This window comes from Salvelinus fontinalis, chromosome 19, assembly GCF_029448725.1.
Source record: "Salvelinus fontinalis isolate EN_2023a chromosome 19, ASM2944872v1, whole genome shotgun sequence".
NCBI lineage: Eukaryota > Metazoa > Chordata > Actinopteri > Salmoniformes > Salmonidae > Salvelinus > Salvelinus fontinalis.
In genome coordinates this window covers 5,188,024-5,215,054 of record NC_074683.1, presented here as the reverse complement: position 1 = coordinate 5,215,054, position 27,031 = coordinate 5,188,024, and the positions used below count along the sequence as shown (strand labels likewise).

The window sequence follows — 27,031 nt, the reverse complement described above, 5'->3', positions numbered from 1 at the left end:
TTAATTTGCTAAATTGTAATTACTTCGCTACTATGGCCTATTTTTTGCCTTACCTCCTCACGCCATTTGCACACATTGTATATAGACTTTCTTTTTTTTCTATTGTGTTATTGACTGTACGCTTGTTTATTTCATGTGTAATTCTGTGTTGTTGTTTGTGTCGCACTGCTTTGCTTTATCTTGGCCAGGTCGCAGTTGTAAATGAGAACTTGTTCGCAACTAGCCTACCTGGTTACATAAAGGTGAAATAAAAAATACTCTATACACTCTATACTGGTAGAGATAGATTTAACGTCTACATGATTCTATGATATATTCAAATACATTTGTATTGGTTGCATACACATATTTAGCAGATGTTATTGCGAGTGTAGAGAAATGTTAGTTTGTTTCGCAACAGTGCTATAGTAGCTAACAATTCACAACAATACACACAAATCTAACAGCAAAAGAATGGAATTAAGAAATCTATAAATAGTAGGATGCGCATTGTCGGAGTGGCATTGACTAGAATACAGTGTATACATATGAAATGAGTAAAACAGTATGTAAACATTATTAAAGTGACCAGTGATTCCATGATATGTACATAGGGCAGCAGCCTCTAAGGTGCAGGGTTGAGTAATCGGGTGGTAGTCGACTAGTGAAAGTGACTAAGTTCAGGGCAGGGTACTGGGTAGTGATGGCTATTTAACAATCTGATGGCCTTGAGATAGAAGCTGTTTTCCAGTCTCTAGGTCCCAGTTTTGATGTACCTGTACTGACCTCGCCTTCTGGATGATAGCGGAGTGAACAGGCCGTGGCTCTGGTGGTTGATGTCCTTGATGATCTTTATGGCCTTCCTGTGACATTGGGTGCTGTAGGTGTCCTGGAGGGCAGGCAGTGTGTCCCCGGTGATGCGTTTGGCAGACCGCACCACCCTCTGAAGAGCCTTGCGGTTGAGGGCGGTGCAGTTGCCGTACCAGGCAGTGATACAGCCCGACAGGATGCTCTTAATTGTGCATCTGTAAAAGTTTGTGAGGGTCTTAGGGGCCAAGACAAATTTCTTCAGCCTCCTGAGGTTGAAGAGGCACTGTTGCGCCTTCTTCACCACACTGTCTTTGAGGGTGGACCATTTTAGATTGTCAGTGATGTGTACGCAGAGGAACTTGAAGCTTTTCACCTTCTCCACTGCGGTCTCGTCGATGTGGATGGGGGCGTGCTCCCTCTGCTGTCTCCTGAAGTCCACTATCAGCTCTTTCGGGGTTTTTTACATTGAGGGAGAGGTTATTTTCCTGGCACAGCTGTATAATGTCCGTTTTTTCATGTATTTTTACTGTTCTATATTATATTGTCTCTTGAAATTCAAGAGTCAATGCAATTCATACTGTGCCTTAAAATATTCTACTTGTCTACTAATAAATTCAAACTAAACCCTTGTGAGAGTTTTTTCCTGTCATGCTGTACCAAAACAATTGCCACCAACTCTGATTGTGTTGCAGTAAAGAGACTTGCTGCGACCAGTGTAACAGATCAATCTAAAGACACTACACACAGATGAAATGGGAGACCACGACCAGTACATCATTCATTTTGATCTTTCCCGTGAGCATTGGTAGTCTTTCTGAATTCATAAAGTAGAATCTGGGTCGGCCATCGGTCAACGACCAATGTGTGAGACTGCTCTCGACACAAAAACAAAACTGAAACTGTAGAAGTGCAAATGAGCCGTTGTGGGGCACTGAGCCCACAAAAGCCTGGGACTTGGTTGGAGGCAGTACAGGGTCGTATTCAATAGGCACCAAACAGAATGAAAATGGACTGAAACTGCAAGGGACTACCTGAACTTGTCCTATAAGAAACGCTTGTTTTTAGTTTTACATTGAAAAAGGAAATTCTGCTACGGTCCGCACCAATAAATACGACCTTGTACTTATATAGGTTACAACAGATCTACCTAACTCTCTTCCTGGAGATTTACCACCCTGTTGGTATTCAGTCCAACCTTAACCTAACATATCTGATTCAACTAGTTGAGGGTCATGTTCCAGGCCCTGACCAAATTGCAGATAATGCATTGTATCAACCAATAGTTGCATAGCATGTCATTTGCATGCCACGCCATTGGCACATGGGTGGCATTCCTGCCTGACTACATTGCAGACGGCTGCCAGATCTCACAAAGCTTGGATAGGTGTTTAACATATCAGCTAACCACATCATATGATATAGGAATGTAATGCCCGACAGTCGATGACGTCGCGCACAACCATTGCTTGATGCAATGCAACGTGATCAGGCAGGAACACCACCAGTATGTGGCTAGGTGATATGTTCAACACTAGCCTTGCGTGGCCATCCTTCCAAATATTGTTTTAGAAGTCTGGAGAAATCCAGTATAGGATTCTGGGTTTGAATGGGAGTGTAGGTTTTTGTTCAAACCCTTATCTAGTGCACCTAACTAACTGGTTGATAATTTGAATCACTTTAGTTACTAGTGGGTTTGGAGCGAAAACCTACAGGATGGTAGCTCTCCAGGAACAGAAACGAAGTTGCAATAGTGATTTGGGATTTGTAAAAATAAATACAAGTAGATGCCAATAAATCTTTAAATAATCTGAACCAATTATGTTAATCTGGTATGTTATCTATCCGTTGTAATACACCCAGAAATTATGAAGCAATGAAGATCAACTGGAACACCCCCGTGAAGATCTGCGATTCGCCCACGGGCTAGCAATGCAACCGCAGCCTAGCAAGATCGCACCCGTGTCGACCTGCAACCTGTTACGCCCCCGCGGGCTAGCAACGCGATCACAGCCTAGCAATGTCAGTAAAGCTGTGTCAGTGTCAGAAAAGCCAGCTGGGCAACGAGTTGCCGGAGCTCGTTCAGAGATCACGTTTAAAACTACCTTTTAAATGTTTTTATTAATTTAGGAGCTGCAAATGCAATGCTCACTTATTATTTATGAATTACCATTTAACTTCCTATGGCGGGCAAGGGAGTTGTGGTTGTCGGCCATGCTGGAATTGTGATCTTGCGTTATTGTGTCATTGTCAATACAGTAATGTAAACTCACCCCATTCCGTACAAATGTGCGCAACCGCAACATTCAAAGGAGGCTACAAAGAAAACTAATTGGACTGTAGCGACTGTGTTGACTTCAAAATCGGGGGTGTGAACTAGGTTTCTATTCAAGCGTTGATCGACATGGTAATGGCGCTATAGTATTGAAGAAAAGTTGAAAAAACGGACCCTCCGTTACATCTAGACGTGTCATGTCGTAAAGTACAGCATGCATAAAGCAACTTTTTCTGTCTTACAAACTCCACCAGGAATAGCACTTCTCCCATCCTTTAAAAACAAGAAATGGACAGTGACGGGGGTAAGGGGGGATACCTAGTAATTTTTTGCGTCTTCATTGCATGCGATCATCATTCTCAAAGCCGCTGTTTACTTCTAAGATCACTTTAGCATCGCCCTAAAAACCCAAATCAAATTCGACACAAACCTTCAAATAGGTATGTAATGACACATTATATAAACTCTTTACATTGTTTTATTTACATTTTAGAGGCGATAAGGTGATAAGTTGGACAGATCGAGTGAAAAAAAGCCATTTTCCCACACAATATCTCTCCTTCTCACTCTCACGCATTAGTTTCGCTTCCCCACCCGCCATTTTTAAAAAGACCTGAAGGAGCTCATTGCCTGCTTAAATTATGCAGAAACGGGCAGCGTTCAAGTTATGTAATTTATTCTGTTGGAAAGGGGAGAAATTGTGCTTTACAATGGTATTGACATTACAGTTGATCTGGAAGTATTACGTTTTGGGGCACTAAAATAAGGGCAATTGTACAGACCAAGGCAATGTACGAGTTTACGTTACAGCTACACCACGATATGAAACGAAAATTTGAACTTTCTGACCAACTAGTGGGTCAGGGGCGCCCCATTTTCTGATTGAAATTGCTTGATTTCTGATGATAGTTGTCAATTATATTGACGGATTGCAATTGTATGGGCTGGTTCTGAACACCTCCAAAACAAAGGTCATGTGGTTTGGTAAGAAGAATGCCCCTCTCCTCTCCCGTGTGATTACTACCTCCTGAGGGTTTAGTGCTTGAGGTAGTCACCTCATACAAGTACTTGGGAGTGTGGCTAGACGGTAGACTGTCCTTCTCTCAGCACACATCAAAGCTCCAGCCTAAAGTTAAATCTAGACTTGATTTCCTCTATCGTAATCGCTCCTCTTTCACTCCAGCTGCCAAACTAACCCTGATTCAGATGACCATCCATCCCATGCTAGATTACGGAGAAGTAATTTATGGACCGGCAGGTAAGGTTGTTCTCGAACGGCTAGATGTTCTTCACCATTCGGCTATCAGATTTGCCACCAATGCTCCTTATAGGACACATCACTGCACTCTATACTCCTCTGTAAACTGGTCATCTTTGTATACCTGTCGCAAGACCCACTGGTTGATGTTTATTTATAAAACCCTCTTAGACCTCACTCCCCCCTATCTGAGATACCTACTGCAGCCCTCATCCTCTACATACAACAACCGTTCTGCAAGTCACTTTCTGTTAAAGGTCCCCAAAGTACACACATCCCTGGGTCGCTCCTCTTTTCAGTTCGCTGCAGCTAGGTACAGGAACAAGCTGCAAAAAACACTCAAACTGGACAGTTTTATCTCCATCTCTTCATTCAAATACTCAATCATATACACTCTTACTAACAGTTGTGGCTGCTTCACTTGATGCATTGTTGTCTCTACCTTCTTGACGTTTGTGCTGTTGTCTGCACCCAATAATGTTTGTACCATGTTTTATGTTGCTACCATGTTGATGTGATGTTGTGTTGCTACCATGCTGTGTTGCTAACATGTTATGTTGTTGTCTTAGGTCTATCTTTATGTAGTGTTGTGGTGTGTCTCTTGTCGTGATGTCTGTTTTGTCCTATATTTTATTTTCTATTTTTGTTGGTAGAAAAAAAACGCCGGTTATTTTCTTTGTATTTTCTTATACCAGGTCTATTGTGTTATATTCTCCTACATTCAATTCACATTTCCACAAACTTCAAAGTGTTTCCTTTCAAATGGTACCAAGAATATGCATATCCTTGTTTCAGGGCCTGAGCTACAGGCAGTTAGATTTGGGTATGTCATTTAGGCGAAAATTTTAATAAAGGGCTATCCCTTCAACACATTTGACAGAGAAGTAATGTAGAAGTCATTAAGTTTATTTGCCATCGTCTGTTGTTGTTTTCTGGTGGGAGTCATATTAGTGATGGATTTTATTGTTAACCCTTGTCATTCCTTAAATACTATCCATTCTAAGCTGGTTTGCTGCCCAATTATACAATAGTAATTATAATGAGCCAAACACAAGTTTATTGTCATCATCTGATGATTGTCAAATAAATGCCATGAGTTATAAAAATCAAACATAGATTTATTGGTAAATGAAAAACCGGTAGGGTGTTTTCTGCCCAAATATACAACAGTAATTATAATTATTTGTAATAAATGAAAAACGGGTAGACTTAACTAATGTCAAAATTACCTTTATTTTAATATTTAGGCTATGTGCTGGTATTCTGTCTATAATGGAGTAGCCAGCACAGTCACCGGATCTCAACCCTATTGAGCTGTTGTGGGAGCAGCTTGACCGTAAGAAGTGCCCATCAAGCCAATCCAATTTGTGGGAGGTGCTTCAGGAAGCAGGAAGCAATCTCTTCAGATTACCTCAACAAATTGACAAGTAGAATGCCTAAAATCTGCAATGCTGTAATTGCTGCAAATGGAGGTTTCTTTGACGAAAGCAAAATTTGAAGGACACAATTATTATTTCAATTCAAAATCATTATTTATAGTCTTGTCAACGTCCTGACTATATTTCCTATTCATTTTGCAACTCATTTCATGTATGTTTTCATGGAAAACAAGGACATTTCTAAGTGTCCCCAAACTTTTGAATGGTAGAGTATATATATATATTTAACTGATCTGCTGCCGACTATTAGGCAGTGAGCAGGTTGTTACTGAGTGAGTGAATGAATGTTGGGGAGGGCCAGAGGGGTGTGTGCGTTGAGAGCACTGGTTGAGAGTTCTGCAGCAGTGGCAGCTGAGTCATGGAGGCAGAACAGCAGGCGCGCGCAGCGTGACAACGTTTGACCAGTTGTTCGTCGGCTGTTTAGATTGGTCGATACACCCTTTTTCCATAAAACATATTAACGCGCTAGAACTGATATAACTGCGACAAGGCATTGGGAAATAACTTTAGGCGCACTAGATCTCTTTAGAGAAATTTGCTCAGAGGTGGTTTAATGTAAACGTCTACTTTTCTTATGGATAACCGTATCAAGCGAAGTGTTTTACTCATGTCCAGTTCTAGGGTCTAGTTTTAGGGTCTGGAGCGCTATGGAAGTATGGAACTCCCTCGTGTGCTTCTGTTATAGGTAAAAGTTCACAATGAAAATTACATTAAATGTGGAGAATGATAGGCTACATTTGCACCTGTTAGCCATCAAGTAGGTTATTAATTTATATGCCATTGTAGGCTACTGTAGCCTACCATTTGATACAGTACAATACATATTCTGAATTGACGATATCACTGGAATCATTGCAAATCAATTTGTGCCACTTGTGTAGCCTACCTGGAGCTGGCAAACGAATTTAATAACTTGCCTATAACTCAATTTTTTGTTGTAGCCTTGTGTTATTATGCAATTGTTAATGGCCATGTTTAGTTAATTAAATAGGAAGTTATCGATTGTGATCACGATCACAGCTCTATCGCGAAGGTATCATTCTCCACATTTAATGTCAGTTTAATATTGGACTTTTCCACGAAATTAGATGTTGGCCTTCAAGGGCTACAGGCTACCTGCATCTAGCTCAGCAAACCATGGCAACGTTTAATTGCAATTTTAGCCAGTAGCCTATGCCTATTGAAATAACAAGTCAATCTCGAAAATAGGCAATTTATTATGGTTTGTAGTTTAAGATCTGGCACACAATGAAGGCACAACTGCCAGGAAATAGCCTAACATTTGTTTTTTGAGATCCTCTGTCCAACTTTCATCACTCAAACACTCCTGTTGGATTTATCTATAGTTATGCAGATGCACAATTTTTTATTCATTTAATAAGCAATAAGTCACGAGGGGTTGTGGTATATGGCCAATATAGAGCTAAGGGCTGTTCTTACGCACGACACAGCCCTATATACCACAGCCACGTATATTATGCGTTATTGCTATTATAAACTGGTTACCAACGTACCAACGTAATTAGAGCAGTAAAAATAAATGGTTGAATAGTGGACTGTGAACCATGGGAATCACTTTTTACTATTCTAATTATATTGTTAACCAGTTTATAGCAATAAGGCTCCACAGGGGGTTGTAGTACATGTTGAAAGAACAGCCCTTAGCCGTGGTATATTGTCCATATACCACACCTCCTAGGGCCTTATTGTTTAATCATAGCAGTCAAAACAAGTTACATCGACATCCATTGATGGAAAATGATCTGGAGAGTTTAATAAGGGCGATTTATGTTTTCTCTTGCGAAATATTCTTAAACTTGCAATAATTATTAAATTCGGAAAACCGAATTTTATTTCTTTAAAAACGGCGTAGACATTCCTTATTTATTAGCTCGATAACGTTACGGAATAGGGTTTCATGGATGACTCAGGAAACTCCACACTTGCTGCCAAACTATTTTGGGGGGTATTTTTCAGGCCTGGTGGGCGGGTTTTCCGGGGTTATTGGGCTAGAGTTTCCCTGGACTTGGCAACACCGCTTCCCGGTCGTAGCTGTGTTGAAGTGACGTGAACAGTTTTTCTCAATTGCACGTAGGTTTCGCTATAATGCTAGTCACAATGTAGTGATGTATAAGATTATGTTGCCGTCGCATACAGCTCATTAATCGAGTAAAATGTTGCGTCTGAAATGTGTTTTGTCGTTTTGGACTCTCTGTCAAGTCATCAAACAAGGTAAAACATGTTTCTCCCTTGGATTATTCCTCACTCTTTATTTTCGATTTGAAGGCTAGGCTACTCTTATTCGTGTTTGTGAGTAGCTAGTAAGCATGCCATGACTTCCTTGTCTATCATAAAATCATGAACATGTTATTATACTAGCTATAAATGCCGATAGACATTCCTGAATGTATTAGACTTCACGTAGCAGACAATACCAACCTGGCTGCAACACTGTTTTTGGGTGATGGGATAATTTGTATTGTGTTAAAGGCACATTTTTAGCAATGATGGTGAATTACAGGTAGTGTGTTCAGTCAGAACATATCCCAGAACGTTCTGCCACTTTTCCTGATCATGTGACCAGAGACACTGACACATGCACTGATGAACATAGGCCTGTGGGTCTATCAAACAATATCCTGTTGGGTCTATCAAACAACTGATCCGTTACCATCCTGTTGTGGATTCTTGGTAGATGGTGTGTGTCTGGGTTCCGGGAAGGGAACCGCACCTCCGGAGCCATCTGAGCCTGTAGCCATGGGAACAGATCAGTTCACTTCACTCCTGATAAACTTGATACAATTGGAGCTGACCTGCTTTATTTCATGTCCAAGGCTTTCTCTGCTACATCAGAAGGCCAGCACACTGGAAGAAGTGTGGTTTGGTTAGAAAGCTTGATCAACTGTATTTATAATCATGTTTTCACCACCCTTCTTTCTCTAGCCCACCCAGCTGATTCCTGCAGCCCTGTAGTCCAGATAAAACCCCAGGCAGGATTCCTGATGGTCAACATTGGGAAAAACTGTCTCTGGGATGAACATGCGGACCATTGTCATTACGTGGTCAACTACGGTAGAGAGGGGGAGAAGCTCGAAGTGAGTAGCCAGGCCTTTTATCCAACGCAGCACTGAAACACCTAATTCATCCAAGGTCTTGGCAATTATTTGGCAGGATATCTGGTATTTTAGTGCTGGAACAAAAAGCCTGCTCACCCTGCATCTCTGTAGGACTAGGTTTGGTGAGAACCACTGCTGTAAGGTGATATGTGTGGTCAGAGATGAGTTGATATGCTTTTCTCTACTCTTGTTTTACCAGGAGTATGTCTCCAAATCCCCTAAGACCCTCCGAGGTCTGGAGATTGGGGGGAGGTACTGTGTACAGGTCCGCTATGTCTGTTACCACAACCCCTTGGGAACCTCTAGCCCCCTACAGTGTGTATCCATCCCAGAGTCAGGTGAGGCTCAACCAGTTTTTCTTTGTACGAGTTGACTTGCCGTTAGCATAATCCTATCCTCTGTTAACACTTCACCAAGTAACTAATTATGCCAGCTTTCTCTCTTGCTATTTCTTTATCTTCCTGTACAGAAAGGACAAGGCATACCAGGATTGTGGCTATCAGTGTGACCCTTACCATCCTGTTGGGATTCTTGGTAGTTGGCCTTGCGTTCATCTACAGGCACCATGAGAAAATTAAACAGTTCCTTCGACCCCCACTACAGCTACCAGACCACTATCGTGAGGTACGCCTATGTCCTGTGAAACAAAATGTTTCATGTGATAACAGGATCTAGTCATCAGGGTATATGTAAACTCAGCAAAAAAATAAATGTCCTCTCACTGTCAACTGCGTTTATTTTCAGCAAACTTAACATGTGTAAATATTTGTATGAACAAAACAAGATTCAACAACTGAGACAAACTGAACAAGTTCCACAGACATGTGACTAATAGAAATCGAATGTGTCCCTGAACAAATGGGGGATCAAATCAAAAGTAACAGTCAGTATATGGTGTGGCCACCAGCTGCATTATGTACTGCAGTGCATCTCCTCCTCATGGACTGCACCAGAGTTGCCTGTTCTTGCTGTGAGATGTTACCCCACTCTTCCACCAAGGCACCTGCAAGTTCCCGGACATTTCTGGGGAGAATTACCCTGGCCCTCACCCTCCGATACAACAGGTCCCAGACGTGCTCAATGGGATTGAGATCCGGGCTCTTCGGTGGCCCTGGCAGAACACTGACATTCCTGTCTTGCAGGAAATCCCGCACAAAACGAGCAGTATGGCTGGTGGCATTGTCATGCTGGAGGGTCAGGTCAGGATGAGCCTGCAGGAAGGGCACCACATGAGGAGGAAGAGCACTTTTTGCCAGTCCTGTCTGGTCCAGTGATGGGGGGTTTGTGGCCATAGGTGACATTGTTGCTGGTATGTCTGGTGAGGACCTGCCTTACAACAGTCCTACAAGCCCGCAGTCCGGCCTCTCTCAGCCTATTGCGGACAGTCTGAGCACTGATGGAGGGATTATGCGTTCCTGGTGTAACTCGGGCAGTTGTTGTTGCCATCCTGTACCTGTCCCGCAGGTGTGATGTTCGGATGTACCGATCCTGTGCAGGTGTTGTTACACGTGGTCTGCCACTGCGAGGACGATCAGCTGTCTGTCCTGTCTCCCTGTAGCGCTGTCTTAGGCATCTCACAGTACAGACATTGCAATTTATTGCCCTGGCCACATCTGCAGTCCTCATGCCTCCTTGCAGCATGCCTAAGGCATGTTCACACAGATGAGCAGGGACCATAGGCATCTTTCTTTTGGTGTTTTGTCAGTCAGTAGAAAGGCCTCTTTAGTGTCCTAAGTTTTCATAACTGTGACCTTAATTGCCTACCGTCTGTAAGCTGTTAGTCTTAACGACCGTTCATTAGTTGTTTATGGTTCATTGAAAAAGCATGGGAGCAACAGTGTTTACAATGAAGATCTGTGAAGTTTGCTGTATTTTTACAAATTATCTTCGAAAGACAGGGTCCTGAAAGTTACTTTTTCTGCTGTTTTATATACCTCAATATTATTTCATTCCCCTCTAACACCTATTATTTAGTGTGAGACACCTATTAAATGGAACTCCCCTGCTGAAATAAAATAAGTTACCTTGTCCGATCCAGAATGTCCCATAGGGCAGGAGCCCATCTCCTGTTTCTGTAGTGTGAGGCACCTTGATGTACAAGTATTTTTTCAAAATTTTATTTAACTAGGCAAGTCAGTTAAGAACAAATTCTTATTTACAAAGACAGCCTACCAGAAGGCAAAAGGCCTTTGCAGGGATGGGGACTAGGATTTAAAAAAAATATATATGAAAACACACATCACGACAAGAGAGACAACACTACATGAGAGACCTAAGACAACATAGCATGGCAGCAACACATGAAAACACAGCATGGTAGCAACACATCGTAGCAGCACAAAACATGGTACAATTATTATTGGGCACAGAGAACAGCACAAAGGGCAAGAAGGGAGAGGCAACAATACATCACACGAAGCAGCCACAACTGTCAGTGAGTGTCCATGATTGAGTCTTTAAAGTAACTTACATCCCCTGGGCTAAACGCTAACAACTTTCATGATTGGTTCATTTTCCAGTACCTATCAGGGTACTTCCCCCAGCAGGGCCTGTCCATCACAAGAACAACCAGGGCCTGTGAAGAAAGCCATGATCTCATCTCCATCGTCTGCTGTGAAGAGGACCGGTCTGACAGAACAGGACTAGCTCGCCTACTGAACTGGAGTCATCCTCTGGCCCTTTAGATCATTACCAATGATCCATTGATCCTGTGACTTCAGACAAGACATGAGCCTTTCACACTCACTGGGATTTTAGATGAACTTGATAGTGTCAGTAGATGAACTGTAGTAGGCCTATCTGACTGTTTACACTCCGAAGCCCCTGCTTGCATCAGCTGCAAACATTGCGTTTGATCAAAAGGTAACTATTTTACAAGAATGTGGTAACTTCTCTAGGCATGTTAGTATGCTCTGCTGCAGAGGACAGAGACAGGTGCATATGGCTCACTAATTAGACCTACCCAGTAATGATTAATTTGATAATAATGTGTCATCAGGTCATCCAGCTTAAGACAGAAGCACTTTATTAAAAAGTCATTTGACATGTGTCCTTGGGCCAGGACTTTCATTTAACATTTTTGGCTGTTTAGTAATGGGATTACTATGTTCAACTGTGTATATATATCACACTATTTCTTCAGTTTTTTTACTGAACATATTAGACAAGTACTAGTAGCAAGGTTAAGGCACATATTGTAATTCACTATCAATGAAATTACATTTTGAGGTATACATGGTCAAAAGTTGGATGAGGGGCTGTATTAAAATGAAAAGACATAGAACAAGTTCTTGAGACTTATCTATGCTTGCACTTTATATGAAAATTTACCTCTAGCATTATATTGATTGAACATATTAACTTTTTTTGTATTCCTTTATGCTGAAACTGTTAAAGTCAAGGTGAAATTGGAAAAGTGTGTGTTACATTGACTTTTGTTTGACTGTAAAAATGAATATTCTACGTTGATGTGAAAGTGCCAGGGCTTTGACCCACAAATTATTTAATACTGGGTTTAAATAAATGAACACAGCCATTTTGATATGTTGCCTCAATTTCTCTTCCTGTTTTCTAGCATGAACAAGCAATGTAGACTAGAATAACTCACAACCACATTTATCAACATACATGCAATTCAACATAACATAAAACATCCACACTTTACATTTAAAATGTTTTTTTTTTTATTGAAGCAGATTACGTGACCATTTATTCCACGTCTGTCGTTAAATTTGAACAGAGGAAGTCAATGATCAAGGACAGAGAACTACTACAAAACGCTTGATGAATCAGTACCCCGTAACACTTCCCCTTTTAATAAATTGAAAGTGGTTATTTTTGGGGGGGGGGGGGGGGGATTATAGCATATATAACCCATTGAAACACTTCATAATGACCTCTCATTCACTGGTTGTAGCTCATTCACATCCAGATCGACAGATTCATGTCATGAGCATTGGATGCTTAGCAGACGACATGAAAAATTCAGATAAGTCAAAAGTCATCTGTGTTTTCTTCTCTTGGAAGTCAATAACCAACCAATCACGCTGCATCTGTCAATGCTACTTAAAAATACTTTTTACATTAGGATTTCACACCTAAATTTCCTTGTTAATTTGAGCTACTTTGGGGACTGAGTTTTTTATTTAATCAACTTCCTCCAGCTAGAGGAAGTTGATTTCAGCCCGTATCTGGTCAGCTACTCACCACCAGACAAAAACATTATCTCCAGCTACCGAGCTCCAGTTTACGGACCGCGATCAGCCATATTCATCCACTTCTAGGTCAACACTGACCTGACGCCAAATCCTTATAATAATGCCTTCCAAATTTGTTCCCTTTCTAATAAATACATAGCTAGCACAGCCCCGGTGCTTCAGATTGACATGTCATTTTTTTTTTTTACAGGTGAAGGAGGGTGAGAACCAGGGCAGTCTGACTCACATTGCTGCTAAATGGAACAGCTATCACACAAAGGGAATGAGGTAGTTGATAGCAACACTAGAAAAATGAGCCACCTGTCTACTACCATACATGCTTGACCCTTTTCTTCAGCTATTGGCGTAAATGGTTATTACGAAGCTGATACGTCCCAGCATGCTTTGGGCTGGCTGATGCAAACTGCTAATGTGACTGACATCATGCACATACCCTTTTTTATCTACTTAAGCATTTTTAAGATGCAGGATAGGCCCGCTATAGCACAATCTGTGGGGTAGTAGTGTAGTATACGTAATAGTATGGGATTCAGATGCAGGATCTCACTGTACCTAAACTAGTGCTATTTTGGATGAGAATTCGATTTGTAGAATACAGAAACATTGTTTAAATGGGCGAGGGGAACTTTGCTATGATAACGACGACCGTTAAAAGATTACCTTTGTTCATATAAAGATGCTTGTCACTTTCTGAAAGGTACGACGATAGAAAAAAATGCTTCGGACCTCTAAAAAAAAACAGATTTAAAAAATGACGAATCCTGAGACAGAACGACAGCTACCCCATTTAAAACAAACAGGAACTGATCGTAGTTTGAAGCAGACAAATTTCCCATAAACGCTTTGCTTAAAATATATATGGCTTCCCATAAACGCTTTGATATAATCCAGTGCATGTGATAAAAGTGATAGATAACAACTTGCTAAAATAGAATTTAGAGCAGATCAATCAAAAAGCTTTGTTCCCAGTGATAACATGTGCTCTTATTAGAGGTCTCCACCTGTACCCGAATACCAGACACCTGATCCCGGGACCATCAAGAATTCTAAATATCACAGGTCAGGTCTTAGTCGGATCTAATGGTCATGGGAATGTGTCAATTTTAAGTGACTTGACCGGTGGGGGTCCCACCGGTGGGGTACCGATCCGTATGCGACTGCTGCAAGAGAGAGAGAAAATGAGAAATTGTATAATTTATGCTGCTGCTCTGGCTTTTCATAATATTGGAGCGTGAAGCTTGTTGTTGTTGGCCAATCATAAGTCATCAATGCAGCAATAGGCTGGTCATAGAGCCTCCGTGTGGCAAAGGTTAGGAGATATCTAAATCAATGGAAGATGGAATTAAAATGACGGAATTAAAAGGTGAAGGATAGGTACAATGACCTAGAATCTTAGCTAGCTGGATAGCGGTTTGATGCAGTCAAGACAGGTACTACGTAGTCATATTTGATGATAAATAACCTATATATACCAGCTATTAGTCTACTATAGCGCGAGACGGCTTGGTTGGTTGCGGTCTGTTGTCTCTCTCTCACTCCTCCATGTCATCACTCGCTCACTCACAGTAGCCACGAACATACAGCACTGGATCTGGATCTGACCAGGTCTATACGGAACAGGTCTCTATATTAAAAAAAAAAAATTATGCATATCGGGTCCGGGTAGAAAATCCCCAGGTCCAACTTTTTGGACACGTGAAGGCCTCTAGCTCTTACAATATATGTATTTACATAAATAAACAATCTTTGGGAGATGGTAAATCACTTGAGGGTAAAACAATAATACTTCAGAGGTGCTCTGGAATATGGGGGTGATAAATATGAAACCAATGTCATGATTACATTTGACAAAGTGTGAATTTTCCCACCGTCTATCAACATACAGCGTTACGACACTGTAAAACTGTTTTAGTCAAAAGCATAAATCTAATGTCCAGTATGTGAATATGGCTGAACTTCAGGGCCCAGTTATGGAAGGGTACCTCTAAGGAATGCCAATCTAAGACATTATAATTCCTCTAATCAAGACTACATGAAAGATAAGCGGAGAAAAAAAATTGCCTATACTCGGCAGAGGCTAGTTTGACACAGTACATTACTCCAATGTTCATAGGTAGGCGTATAATGGTAATACATATGCTACTATATTGAACATTGTAGATGAGAGCTGAGTGGTATTAGTCAGTTGGCCTTGATTCAAGTAAAAACAACGATAGTACCCCAGCGAGTGAGTGTGTGTGTGTGTGTGTGTGTGTGTTGGGGTTAGGGATGTACTATGCAGAGAGCTCTAAGCCCACAAATCCTCGGTTCGTCCAAACTTGTAGACCAGCGTGCTATAAAAAAACAAAACAAAAAGAGAGCAACACGTAAGCTTTTCAGATTGTACGTTCAAAGTGTCCATAATATACCTGCAGTAATCGTGGAATGATAGTTCTGGACAATCATTTTTGTGGTCCACTGTAGATCAGTTGGTAGAGCATGGCTCTTGCAACGCCAGGATAGTGGGTTTGATTCCCAGGACCACCCATACGTAAAAAATGTATGAACATGACTAAAAGTCGATTTGGATAAAAACGTCTGCTAACTGGCATATATTACTGATCTGGCCCAAAAAACTGCATCCTGATGAAAGGGCACTTAGTTACTCTCATTTCCTGGTTTCTTCTTGTCTGACAATAGTGATACGTAACACCAGACAAGGTCCATCAAACTACACTTTTATCAACGTCTTTGGCGTACTTACCTGAAAAATATCAGAGCATTCTGAAAGAACACTGCCAGTCCTGGATACACGTCTTTCTCTGCAAAGAAAAAGGGGGAGGGGGGAGAGAGAAAAAGGCCATTAGTATAAAAACACATCACAGCAGGAACATTAGAAAAATGAAAGACGTTGGCAAAAAAATAAGAGAGCTGGACAGCACATAAAGACCAACTACTGAAACCCATTTCAACCCCAGGCTGATAGAAAAATACACATGGCTTACCGGAAAATATTATTTGGATTCTTCAAAAGATGGGCCTCCCGGGTGGCGCAGTGGTCTAGGGCACTGCATCGCAGCGCAAGCTGCGCCACCAGAGTCTCTGGGTTCGCGCCCAGGCTCTGTCGCAGCCGGCCGCGACCGGGAGGTCCGTGGGGCGACGCACAATTGGCCTAGCGTCGTCCGGGTTAGGGAGAGTTTGGCCGGTAGGGATATCCTTGTCTCATCGCGCTCCAGCGACTCCTGTGGCGGGCCGGGCGCACTCCGAGGGGGCCAGGTGCACGGTGTTTCCTCCGACACATTGGTGCGGCTGGCTTCCGGGTTGGAGGCGCGCTGTGTTAAGAAGCAGTGCGGCTTGGTTGGGTTGTGCTTCGGAGGACGCATGGCTTTCGACCTTCGTCTCTCCCGAGCCCGTACGGGAGTTGTAGCGATGAGACAAGATAGTAATTACTAGCGATTTGATACCACGAAAATTGGCGAGAAAAGGGGGTTAAAATGTATTTTTAAAAATGAATTTAAAAAAAGATAATACCTTCCTAGTCAAACCATTTAATCAAGACCAGGGGAGGATCTCAGCCTCCTCCAACCTGACGAAAAGCAATATGGAATACGGAGGTAATGAGCTCTAAATATAGACTATACTACCATACCACTACCTCCACCATCTGAATTAATAACAGAGAGAGAGACTTTTCTATTCTGTAGTCAGTCCCAACAGGGTGAACAGGAGAGATAATGAAGGGTTGTACTGTTCAGGTGTAAGACTGTGACCAGAAATAATGACTGAAAAGGATGAAGTCAGGAAATATGGTGGCGGTGGTTGCTAACGTGGAATACTGAGGGAGAAGAAGAAGTGGGGGACTGCCGAGCACAAGGGAGAGACTGTAAAAGAGGAGTTAGTGTCATGGTGATTGAAACCAACCATCCAGAGTGAATGTGGGCAAATGGGTTTCAGCTCTATCTCACTATATGTGGCAGGATGATGAGGTTGTGTTGTGTGTATCAGTGCATCAGATACAGGGGAAGACTCATCGCTACCAGCAATTAGAGAGTTAGCAGCACTGTGGCCAACCAACCAGTAATTACACCTCTCTGGACACACACAAGTCAGGAAAAGGGAGAAAGGTCATTCCAGCTGGACTTTTAGGGGCTTTGTAAAAGAGAGATAGAAAACCCAGAAGAAAGAGCGGGAGAGAGAAAGTAACATGACTCACTGGGAACCACATATCCTCCAAACAGGATCCAGATGGAAGCGATGAGGGAGCCGAACATCATCAAGAAACCGATGAACAGCCAAAGACGAGCTCCTGCAGAGACAGCCGCAAGGAAAGCCTCCACTCAACATGATAAATATACAATTGCCTTTTATCTCTCACAAGGAAAAGTAGTATCGGCTATCAGCCAAGTATCATCCCTAAAACGTAGACATCAACACACAGTAACATTCTTGACATATGTAGCCATAGATATTAGAGGTTGACCGATTAATCGGAATGGCTGATTAATTAGGGCCGATTTCAAGTTTTCATAATCGTTAATCTGCATTTTTGGACACCGATTATGGCCGATTACATTGCACTCCACGAGGAGACTGCGTGGCAGGCTGACTACCTGTTATGCGAGTGCAGCAAGGAGCCAAGGTAAGGTGCTAGCTAGCATTAAACGTATCTTATAAAAAACAATCACTCTTAACATAATCACTAGTTAAACTAGGAATATCATCAACATGTGTAGTTATCTAGCTTGTCCTACGTTGCATATAATCGATGCGGTGCCTGTTAATTTATCATTGAATCACAGCCTACTTCGCCAAAAGGGTGATTTAACAAACACATTCGCGAAAAAAGCACTGTCGTTGCACCAATGTGTACCTAACCATAAACATCAATGCCTTTCTTAAAATCAATACACAAGTATATATTTTTAAACCTGCATATTTAGATAATATTGGCTACTAACATGAATTTCTTTTAACTAGGAAAATTGTGTCACTTCTCTTGCGTTCTGTGCAAGCAGAGTCAGGGTATATGCAGCAGTTTGGGCCGCCTGGCTCGTTGCGAACTGTGTGAAGACCATTTCTTCCTAACAAAGACCGTAATTAATTTGCCAGAATTTTACATAATTATGACATAACATTGAAGGTTGTGCAATGTAACAACAATATTTAGACTTATGGATGCCATCCGTTAGATAAAATACGGAACGGTTCCGTATTTCATTGAAAGAATAAACGTTTTGTTTTCGAAATTATAGTTTCCGGATTTGACCATATTAATGACCTAAGGCTCGTATTTCTGTGTGTTATTATATTATAATTAAGTCTATGATTTGATAGAGCAGTCTGACTGAGCGGTGGTAGGCAGCAGCAGTCTCGTAAGCATTCATTCAAACAGCACTTTCCTGCATTTGCCAGCAGCTCTTCACGGTGCTTCAAGCATCGCGCTGTTTATGACTTCAAGCCTATCAACTACCGAGATTAGACTGGAAATACTAAAGTACCAATTTGAACATCCAATAGTCAAAGGTATATGAAATACAAGTGGTATAGAGAGAAGTAGTCCTATAATAACTACAATCTAAAACTTCTTACCTGGGAATATTGAAGACTCATGTTAAAAGGAACCACCAGCTTTCATATGTTCTCATGTTCTGAGCAAGGAACTTAAACGTTAGCTTTTTTACATGGCACATATTGCACTTTTACTTTCTCCAAAACTTTATTTTTGCATTATTTAAACCAAATTGAACATGTTTCATTATTTATTTGAGACTAAATTGATTTTATTGATGTATTATATTAAGTTTAAATAAGTGTTCATTCAGTATTGTTGTAATAGTCATTATTACAAATATATATATAAAAATCGAACGATTAATCGGTATCGGCTTTTTTTGGTCCTCCAATAATCGGTATCGGCGTTGAAAAATCATAATCGGTCGACCTCTAATAGATTTGTATCTCAAGCCAAACCAACCGGTCCTTCCGAAGCAGCCCTCTCCATAGGCATCACCTCGCACCTGGCCATTAGACACTGCATTGATCCTGGAAAAACACACAAAAACACACTGTGTGGGTGCTTGTACTAATACTTACTGTCTGTCTGTCTGTCTGTCTGTCTGCGTGTGTGTTTGTGTCTCACATGAAGAAGGCTATAGTGGCGAAGACTCCACACGAGTGGAAGGCAGGGTTCATCTCCTGGGTTGTGTAGGACACGGCTACATCAATCATGATCCACCAACCAGTGAAGAACTGAGAGTAAGAGAGAGACACACACACAGAGAGTGACACACACAGAGAGAGAGAGAGACACACACACAGAGACACAGAGAGAGAGACAGAGAAAGAGAGAGAGACAGAGACACAGAGAGAGAGAGAGACATACACAGAGAGAGCGAGAGAGAGAGACACACAGAGAGAGAGAGAGACACCGAGACACAGCAAAAGAGAGAGACAGTGAGAGAGAAAGAGTTAGTTTAGAGGGAGAAGGGTACAACTAAAGAATGCAGGTTTGTAGTATGCACTGTTCAGTTATTCAATTGAAGTCTAACAACTTAGGCTGTATCAAAGTACAAAGAAAACACATTCATTAACACTGCCCCAAAAAAGTGTGCCAAGGCAGAGAGAGAAACAGTCTGTACTGTCAGCTTTGTCTTGAAGGGTTTGATGTTTCTCACTAAATGTTCACTGGAATAAAGTTGTCTATCATCCTGCTGTGGCAAACAGCATTTGAATGAAAGCAGAACAGATATTATTTCAGTTTCTTCCTCATTCTTTATTCAAGAACTGCTGCCTGGGGACAATGCTGCCTTGCTGTGCCTAGACACATAGCATTATGTAAATACAACACAGCTCTCAATGTGCTGTTCCATGGTTAACAGAGTTGTCTAGTTACTGTCTGTGTTAGTGTGTGTGTCTCCAACAGATCTCAGTATTTCCCCATATTAATTTAGAAGCGGTGGACCACCACTGCTAAATCGTTGCCGTCACTCCCAAAAAATATATAATTCACATTTATTCTATATATTTCTGCCGAGACTCACTTTTAAAGGAATAGTGTGAGATTTAAGCCCTTGTTCCATTTACCATTTAGTCAAACAAAAGTGGTATCCATGAGTTCATGTCTCTGCATGCCATTTTGAAGGACGTTATTAGCGTTAGCGCAATGACTGGAAGTCTATGGGAACAGCTAGCATGTAGACATTGCGCTAACGCTAGTTAGCAATGCCTCACAAAACTACCTTCAACCTTCACGCAGAGACATAAGATTATGTACCCATGTGTTCATCTGACTCTGGGTAAGTAGAAAAAGTGCTTAATTGCTAACATCTCACACTATAGCTTTAAGATCAGAGTGACAAGTTATTTGTAGCAAACAGAGCGAGCAGTGGTGCAAAAGAGAGCCACCGCCTGCTCCTCATCATCTCCCTACAGTGCAGTGGCGCACATTCGTTATATTTCAGACAGTGTCAACATAATTACATTTTTATGTATTTAGGAGTAGAATGTCGCTGGACCCCCGCAGCAAAGAGCACGATGTAATAATATCACGATATTATACTTAGGTGCCGATATGATATGTATTGCGATTCGATACTGCAATTTGATTGCAATTTAATATTCCAAACATATTGCTCACACACATAAACTCAGCAAAAAAAGAAATGTCCCTTTTTCAGGACCCTGTCTTTCAAAGACAATTTGTAGAAATCCAAATAACTTCACAGATCTTCATTGTAAAGGGTTTGATCACTGTTTCCTCTGCTTGTTCAATGAACCATAAACAATTCATGAACATGCACCTGTGGAACGGTCGTTAAGACACTAACAGCTTACAGACGGTAGGCAATTAAGGTCACAGTTATGAAAACTTAGGACACTAAAGAGGCCTTTCTACTGACTGACAAAACACCAAAAGAAAAATGCCCAGGGTCCCTGCTCATCTGTGTGAACGTGCCTTTAGTATGCTGCAAGGAGGCATGAGGACTGCAGATGTGGCCAGGGCAATAAATTGCAATGTCCGTACTGAGACGCCTAAGACAGCGCTACAGGGAGACAGGACAGACAGCTGATCGTCCTCGCAGTGCAGACCACGTGTAACAACACCTGCACAGGATCGGTACATCCGAACATCACACCTGCGGGACAGGTACAGGATGGCAACAACAACTCCCCGAGTTACATCAGGAACGCACAATCCCTCCATCAGTGCTCAGACTGTCCGCAATAGGCTGAGAGAGGCTGGACTGAGGGCTTGTAGGCCTGTTGTAAGGCAGGTCCTCACCAGACATCACCTATAGGTACAAAGCCGACGTCGCTGGACCAGACAGGACTGGCAAAAAAGTGCTCTTCACTGACGAGTCGTGGTTTTGTCTCACCAGGGGTGATGGTCGGATTCGCGTTTATCGTAGAAGGAATGAGCGTTACACTGAGGCCTGTACTCTGGAGCGGGATCGATTTGGAGGTGGAGGGTCCGTCACGGTCTGGGGCGGTGTGTCACAGCATCATCAGACTGAGCTTGTTGTCATTGCAGCCAATCTCAACGCTGTGCGTTACAGGGAAGACATCCTCCTCCCTCAAGTGGACCCTTCCTGCAGGCTCATCCTGACATGACCCTCCAGCATGACAATGCCACCAGCCATACTGCTCATTCTGTGCGTAATTTCCTGCAAGACAGGAATGTCAGTGTTCTACCATGGCCAGCGAAGAGCCCAGATCTCAATCCCATTGACCACATCTGGGACCTGTTGGATCGAAGGGTGAGGGCTAGGGCCATTCCCCCCAGAAATGTCTGGGAACTTGCAGGTGCCTTGGTGGAAGAGTGGGGTAACATCTCACAGCAAGAACTGGCAAATCTAGTGCAGTCCATGAGGAGGAGATGCACTGCAGTACTTAATGCAGCTGGTGGCCACATCAAATACTAACTTACTTTTGATTTTCACACCTCCTCCCTTTGTTCAAGGACACATTCCATTTCTGTTAGTCACATGTCTGCCAAACTTGTTCAGTTTATGTCTTAGTTGTTGAATCTTATGTTCATACAAATATTTACATTTAATATTTATGTTAAGTTTGCTGAAAATAAACGCAGTTTACGTTTCTTTTTTTGCTGAGATATATTTATATATATATATATATATACACACACTTTTTTTTAAATTGATACTTGGGAGTCAAATAGATATAACATTGTCAAAAATGAATATTGTGATATGGAACTATCCATTTTATTCTCCATCACTAATATTTAGCCTCCAATGGAAGTGAAAACAGCAAATGAAATTGAGCCCATACTGAGAAAACGTTGAAAAAAAACAGGGTTTTTTTGCAACTAATTTGCAATTGCCTGAAGGTGTTTTCGAATGAGTAGCTCATCTCTGGCACTCTGAGGTGAATTGTCCACCGCCAACCAAATGACAAAAGGCAGAAGAAAGAACAATGCTGCATTTATCCATGCAGGAGGCCATTTCCTACACACTTCTGATAATTGAGATGAAAACAAGCACCAAGAGAATGCTAGCTGTGTGACGACACTCTCTCTCCAATCAATGGAACTCTGTTTTGATTGCTCTGTGACATGATTCTCACATCTTTCACTTTTTGGTGGCAGATTTCATCTCATAGGCATTGCCTGGACGTGCTAGTTTATTTCTGTACTAGGGCGATTCCCTGTAAAAGATACCTGAGTATGCATCGATCTCTCTTCCACCGCAGACAGCCTGCCACTGTCACATGTGAAACCTGCAGTATCACAGCATCTCAGAGTGGAGAAGCTCAGCCTGGTGCATCAGCATCTGGATGAAATCCGGGAATTGCAGTATGCTATCAGGTGCGTTGAGGAGGACAACTAGTACCTCAGGATGGAAGTGCGCAGAGTATGAGGAACTGTCCACCACTGTCAATATAAGACATCACCAGGAACCTGCAGAAGGAGCTACAAGATCCAAGGCAGGAGTTGGTCAGCCACCACCACCAGCTCCTTAATTCCAGTATAAACCTAGGACCCAGTAAACTGTTGAACAAGGACCCATCAACCAACCAAACCATCCAACCAATCCACCAACTCAGCTGACCCCCTTCACCCCAGTCTCACAGCCTGTGATTGCTCCTACTCCTGCCATCCTCCACAGGCTTGAGAATAAGCCTGACATTGTTTTGATGATGGATCAATGGAAAATGGGGGAAAAAAAGAGAAAAAAAAGGAGTGGTGGCAAAGTTGCAGTGCCCCACATCTGAGAGAGCCATGGAGCTCCTGACCGTGGCCCAGCTTGGTTCACCGAGCCTTATCATTGTACATACTGGAACCAATGACCTGCATGATCAACAGGAGATGGTGGCCACATCACTTGGGAGGGTGTTGGAGCAGGCCTCTACCACCTTCCCTGATGTGATGATTGTAATATCCACCCTGCTCTGAAGGAGAGATTTTCAACCTGCCACCATCTAGAGGATAAATGCCAGCTTCTCCTGGGACTGTGCTAAATGACCAAATGTAAAATTGGCCCAACTTCCCACCCGTAGTTTGGACTGCCTGTATGATAATGTACATTTGCTCAGACAGTCCCCACCTTCGCCAGGATGTTGCTCTGGGTGGCCAGTCCACCTCACCCCACAGGAGCAGCAGACCAGCAAACAACTCCCTGAGACAAATCAGATGCACGTTTAGACCTGCATCCAGTGCCACCTCACAGAGACTGGAAAACAGCCAGCAATACTGCCCACCACACCACCTTTTACCACTTATCTCCCAGGAACTGCATGCAGATACACTGAGCTATGCCCAAGCCGTACGCAGTCAGAGGCCCCACACAGAGTTTGTGGCCTCCGCCGGCCACACTGCCCTCCACACCACCCTCTTCAAATCCCCTTACAAACTCCTTCCCATGTTACCAGACCAGGCCTGCCTAAGCACAGCACAACCAGACCAGGCCCACCTCAGCACAGCACATCTAGACCATCACAGCACAGCTCTACCAGGCCCAACTCAACTCAGCTATACAGTACACAGCACCGACTACTACCCTAGGGTCTGGCAAAACACTGTTGAGGGTAGTGCACCACATGATGCAGTACACACCATGTACTCTTCACATCATCAGCCCTCATATGCTGAGAGTTTGGATCTCCATCAGCCACACTGCCCTCCGCATCACCCTCCTCAATTCCCCCACAATCTCCTCCCAGGCTAGGTTTGGTTACCCTCCCTGATCCCATTCCCAGGACAGGCCTGGGACCATAGAATTAGAAATGAATAGAATGGGCTTGGAAGCTCCTAACCCTAGCAATTGACTGGTAAACTCATGTGTACACTCGCAATGGCTTCCTGGTATTGTGATGCAATAATTTCCATGGTATTTAGACATTTTCTATTAATTGATGACAGATTGCCACAGTAATGTGGGATGCTCATTCAAATAATGCTAACTGATGTGGCTCACGCAAAGTATTTTTTGTAACGTCAATAATGCTTCTTATTTGCTATTTTTCTCCAACATGTCAATATTTACAAGAGGCACTATAGGCAGACAAAAGTTTCATTTATATTTTGTTTGTTCATTCTGTGAGACATTTAAGTTGTGATTTTGCATGCAAATTTAATGTCCATAAATCGCTGGAATCTCCCACTATTGAGTTTTGTTGTTCTATTGCCAGGACATGTGTCGTCACACACACTTCCATGCCCCGGCACTCACCAGGACTCCGGCGACGATGGATGCAAGGGTATTTCTCCTCTCTCCCCAGTCGATGCACTCACACTCTGGCATGCGGAAGTTGTCCAGGAACCCAGCCATCTTCAGCCCTTCTGACCCCTGTGGTCAAACCTCACTGTTGTCTCAGTCAATCTCTAATGTTCTTTAGACAGGTAGGTAGGTAGGTAGGTAGGTAGGTAGGCCTCAGACTGTTGACACTGACACAGATGAACGTTAAGCAGTAATCTGCTGTGCTGGTTCTGTACACTTGACTCTCTGGGATTGGTTTGTCAATCAATCGAGTTTGTTTCCTACAATAACAAGGAGGTAGGATTATTGATTCTGTATCAAACTCCAATATTCACATCAAGCCCCTAACGTTACACTTGATCGAGGTAGGTCTAGAAACTTTCTTGGCCAGCTTCAATATGGTAATCATATTACACTCTAGGTGGAACTTTCCACACAATGTTTACCTATCCAATCCGTTTTATCCATTGGGGTACATAGCTAGCCATTTAGCAAATACTATTGGCTGTGGGAAGAGCATAGGCAATGTGACAACAATAAGTGCCAGCAAAAGTTAGGTAGTTAGCTAGCTGTTTACCGCAACAGAATAACGTTAGTTAATCTAGATACCGTTATTTAGCTAGCTAGTTAAACCTACAAATGTCAAGATAGCCATGAGTAGCACGTAAATCTTACATTGCGAACTCAACTGCAAAACAGTGAAATAGTGTATTATTTTAACTAACAGAAAAAATAAAAGCTAACAAGGTTTGTTTCATTTATCTAACTGTTAGCTAACTACGTTAACGTTATCAGATAACGTTAGTTATTATTATTTTTGCACTGATGCAGTGCCCTGCTCTGGTCCACCTATCCAACAAACAGGCGCTTTCTGGCAAAAAGTGCGTATACACGTCTTGAATGTAACCAAATTACTCGTAGAAAATATAATTTTGCTCACCTCAATGGCAATGTTTTCAGTTTCATTTAGCTAGCTGTGCTACAACGACGAGGATGAAGCTACGTTGTATCAAGGAAGCGTGCTAACCAATCAAAGTAAGGCAATCACAGCAAAGTGACCAATCCATTTTCGCTTATAGAAAAGTGTACGTAGAGTGTCTTGTGACACAGTAGCTATTCCTGTAAATCCACCGTGGCTACTCCTTCCTCCAGTTGTAGATCTAGAAGTATTGGAGAGACTACAGAAAGATAGGGAGGGTGTTGAGCCAGCTGATTTGTTGTAATAGTCGTCTGGATACTGCGTATCAGGATTGTGTGGCCATATACACAGACGGTTCAAAATATCCAAGGACAGCAAGTACTGGGTCAGCATTTGTAGCGCAGAAATGTGGGGTGAAAGTCAGGAAACGTATTACAGATCATCTGGCTGTATATATGGCGGAGATGACGGCCATACTGTTGGCCTGCCTTGCAGTGAGTGGGTGCAGGAAGTTAAGCCAGAAAGAGTAGTTATTTGCTCTGATTCATGTGCAGTGCTAAGGGGTCTCCAGTCCTTTATATCACGTAGCAGACAAGACCTGCTTTATGAGGTGCTACAAACAGGAGTAAACAAATGGGTATACAGATCATATGTACATGGGTCCCAGCTCATGTGGGAGTGGAGGGGAACGAAGCAGTTGATGTACTGGCTCAACAAGCACTAAGTAGTGGGGATGTTGATGTAGTAGCTTAAATGAGCAAGGCAGAGGCAAAAAGCATGATATGGATAGTGATGGTGGAGAAATGGCAGGAGCAGTGGAATAGAGATACTAAGGGCAGGCATTCATTTCAAGTACAGAGGTAATTTGGGGAGGGGAGAACGGCAGGAAGGGACAGAAGACAGGAGGCTATATTTACAAGATTAAGGGTGGGACACAGCCAGTTGAATAAGACTTTACATGTGATAGGAAAGCATCCAACAGGAAAATGTGAGTATTGCCAAGAAACAGACAGTAGAGCATGGGTTTGCAGGTAGCCTAGTGGTTAGAGAATTGGACTAGTAATCGAAAGGTTGCAAGATTGAATCCCTGAGCTGACAAGTTAAAAAACTGTCGCTCTGCCCCTGAACAAGGCAGTTAACCCACTAGGCCGTCATTGAAAATAAGAATTTGTTCTTAACTGACTTGCCTAGTTAAATAAAGGGGGGAAAATGTTATTGATACAGTGTGGTCATTATTGAAAGGAAAGAGAGAGGATGAGTTTAGTATGAGGGAGAAGGGGATACAGGAAATTAGTTCAAAGAGTATATTGAATAGAACATCATTA

The 27,031-nt window shown here is 42.4% G+C and overlaps 2 protein-coding genes across 4 annotated transcripts; one reads left to right on the top strand and one right to left on the bottom strand.

Annotated features, from left to right (window-relative positions):
• The first annotated feature begins 6,155 nt into the window (after positions 1 to 6,155).
• Positions 6,156 to 12,415, top strand: LOC129816242 (uncharacterized). Of its 2 annotated transcripts, none has more exons than XM_055870486.1 (5): positions 6,156 to 6,443; positions 8,702 to 8,853; positions 9,074 to 9,212; positions 9,344 to 9,498; positions 11,394 to 12,415. In XM_055870486.1, the coding sequence occupies exons 2-5, from the start codon at positions 8,761 to 8,763 to the stop codon at positions 11,556 to 11,558; spliced, it is 552 nt and encodes a 183-aa protein (XP_055726461.1). In that variant the 5' UTR covers positions 6,156 to 6,443; positions 8,702 to 8,760; the 3' UTR covers positions 11,559 to 12,415. The 2 variants fall into 2 exon arrangements, with proteins under 2 accessions (XP_055726461.1, XP_055726459.1); XM_055870484.1 differs by lacking the exon at positions 6,156 to 6,443 and adding an exon at positions 6,478 to 7,990.
• A 304-nt stretch (positions 12,416 to 12,719) lies between these two features.
• Positions 12,720 to 26,021, bottom strand: LOC129816243 (transmembrane protein 50B-like). Of its 2 annotated transcripts, none has more exons than XM_055870487.1 (7): positions 25,728 to 26,021; positions 24,761 to 25,068; positions 19,210 to 19,319; positions 19,045 to 19,112; positions 17,284 to 17,376; positions 15,835 to 15,892; positions 12,720 to 15,424 (listed from the first exon to the last, which is right to left on the bottom strand). In XM_055870487.1, exons 2-7 carry the CDS (start codon positions 24,857 to 24,859, stop codon positions 15,379 to 15,381), a joined length of 474 nt encoding a protein of 157 aa, XP_055726462.1. In that variant the 5' UTR covers positions 24,860 to 25,068; positions 25,728 to 26,021; the 3' UTR covers positions 12,720 to 15,378. The 2 variants fall into 2 exon arrangements, with proteins under 2 accessions (XP_055726462.1, XP_055726463.1); XM_055870488.1 differs by having other exon boundaries at positions 24,761 to 24,975.
• Between the last annotated feature and the right edge of the window lie 1,010 nt (positions 26,022 to 27,031).

Excerpts from the sequence above, each read along its gene's own strand:
- LOC129816242 (XM_055870484.1), top strand. The coding sequence starts at position 7,933 with ATGTTGCGTCTGAAATGTGTTTTGTCGTTTTGGACTCTCTGTCAAGTC. Across the intron at positions 8,854-9,073 it reads GAGAGGGGGAGAAGCTCGAA|GAGTATGTCTCCAAATCCCC; the intron begins GTGAGTAGCCAG and ends TTGTTTTACCAG. Across the intron at positions 9,499-11,393 it reads TACCAGACCACTATCGTGAG|TACCTATCAGGGTACTTCCC; the intron begins GTACGCCTATGT and ends TTCATTTTCCAG.
- LOC129816243 (XM_055870487.1), bottom strand. The coding sequence starts at position 24,859 with ATGGCTGGGTTCCTGGACAACTTCCGCATGCCAGAGTGTGAGTGCATC. Across the intron at positions 19,113-19,209 it reads GCCACTATAGCCTTCTTCAT|GATCAATGCAGTGTCTAATG; the intron begins GTGAGACACAAA and ends GTGTTTTTCCAG. Across the intron at positions 15,893-17,283 it reads TGGAGGATATGTGGTTCCCA|AGAAAGACGTGTATCCAGGA; the intron begins GTGAGTCATGTT and ends TTTTCTTTGCAG.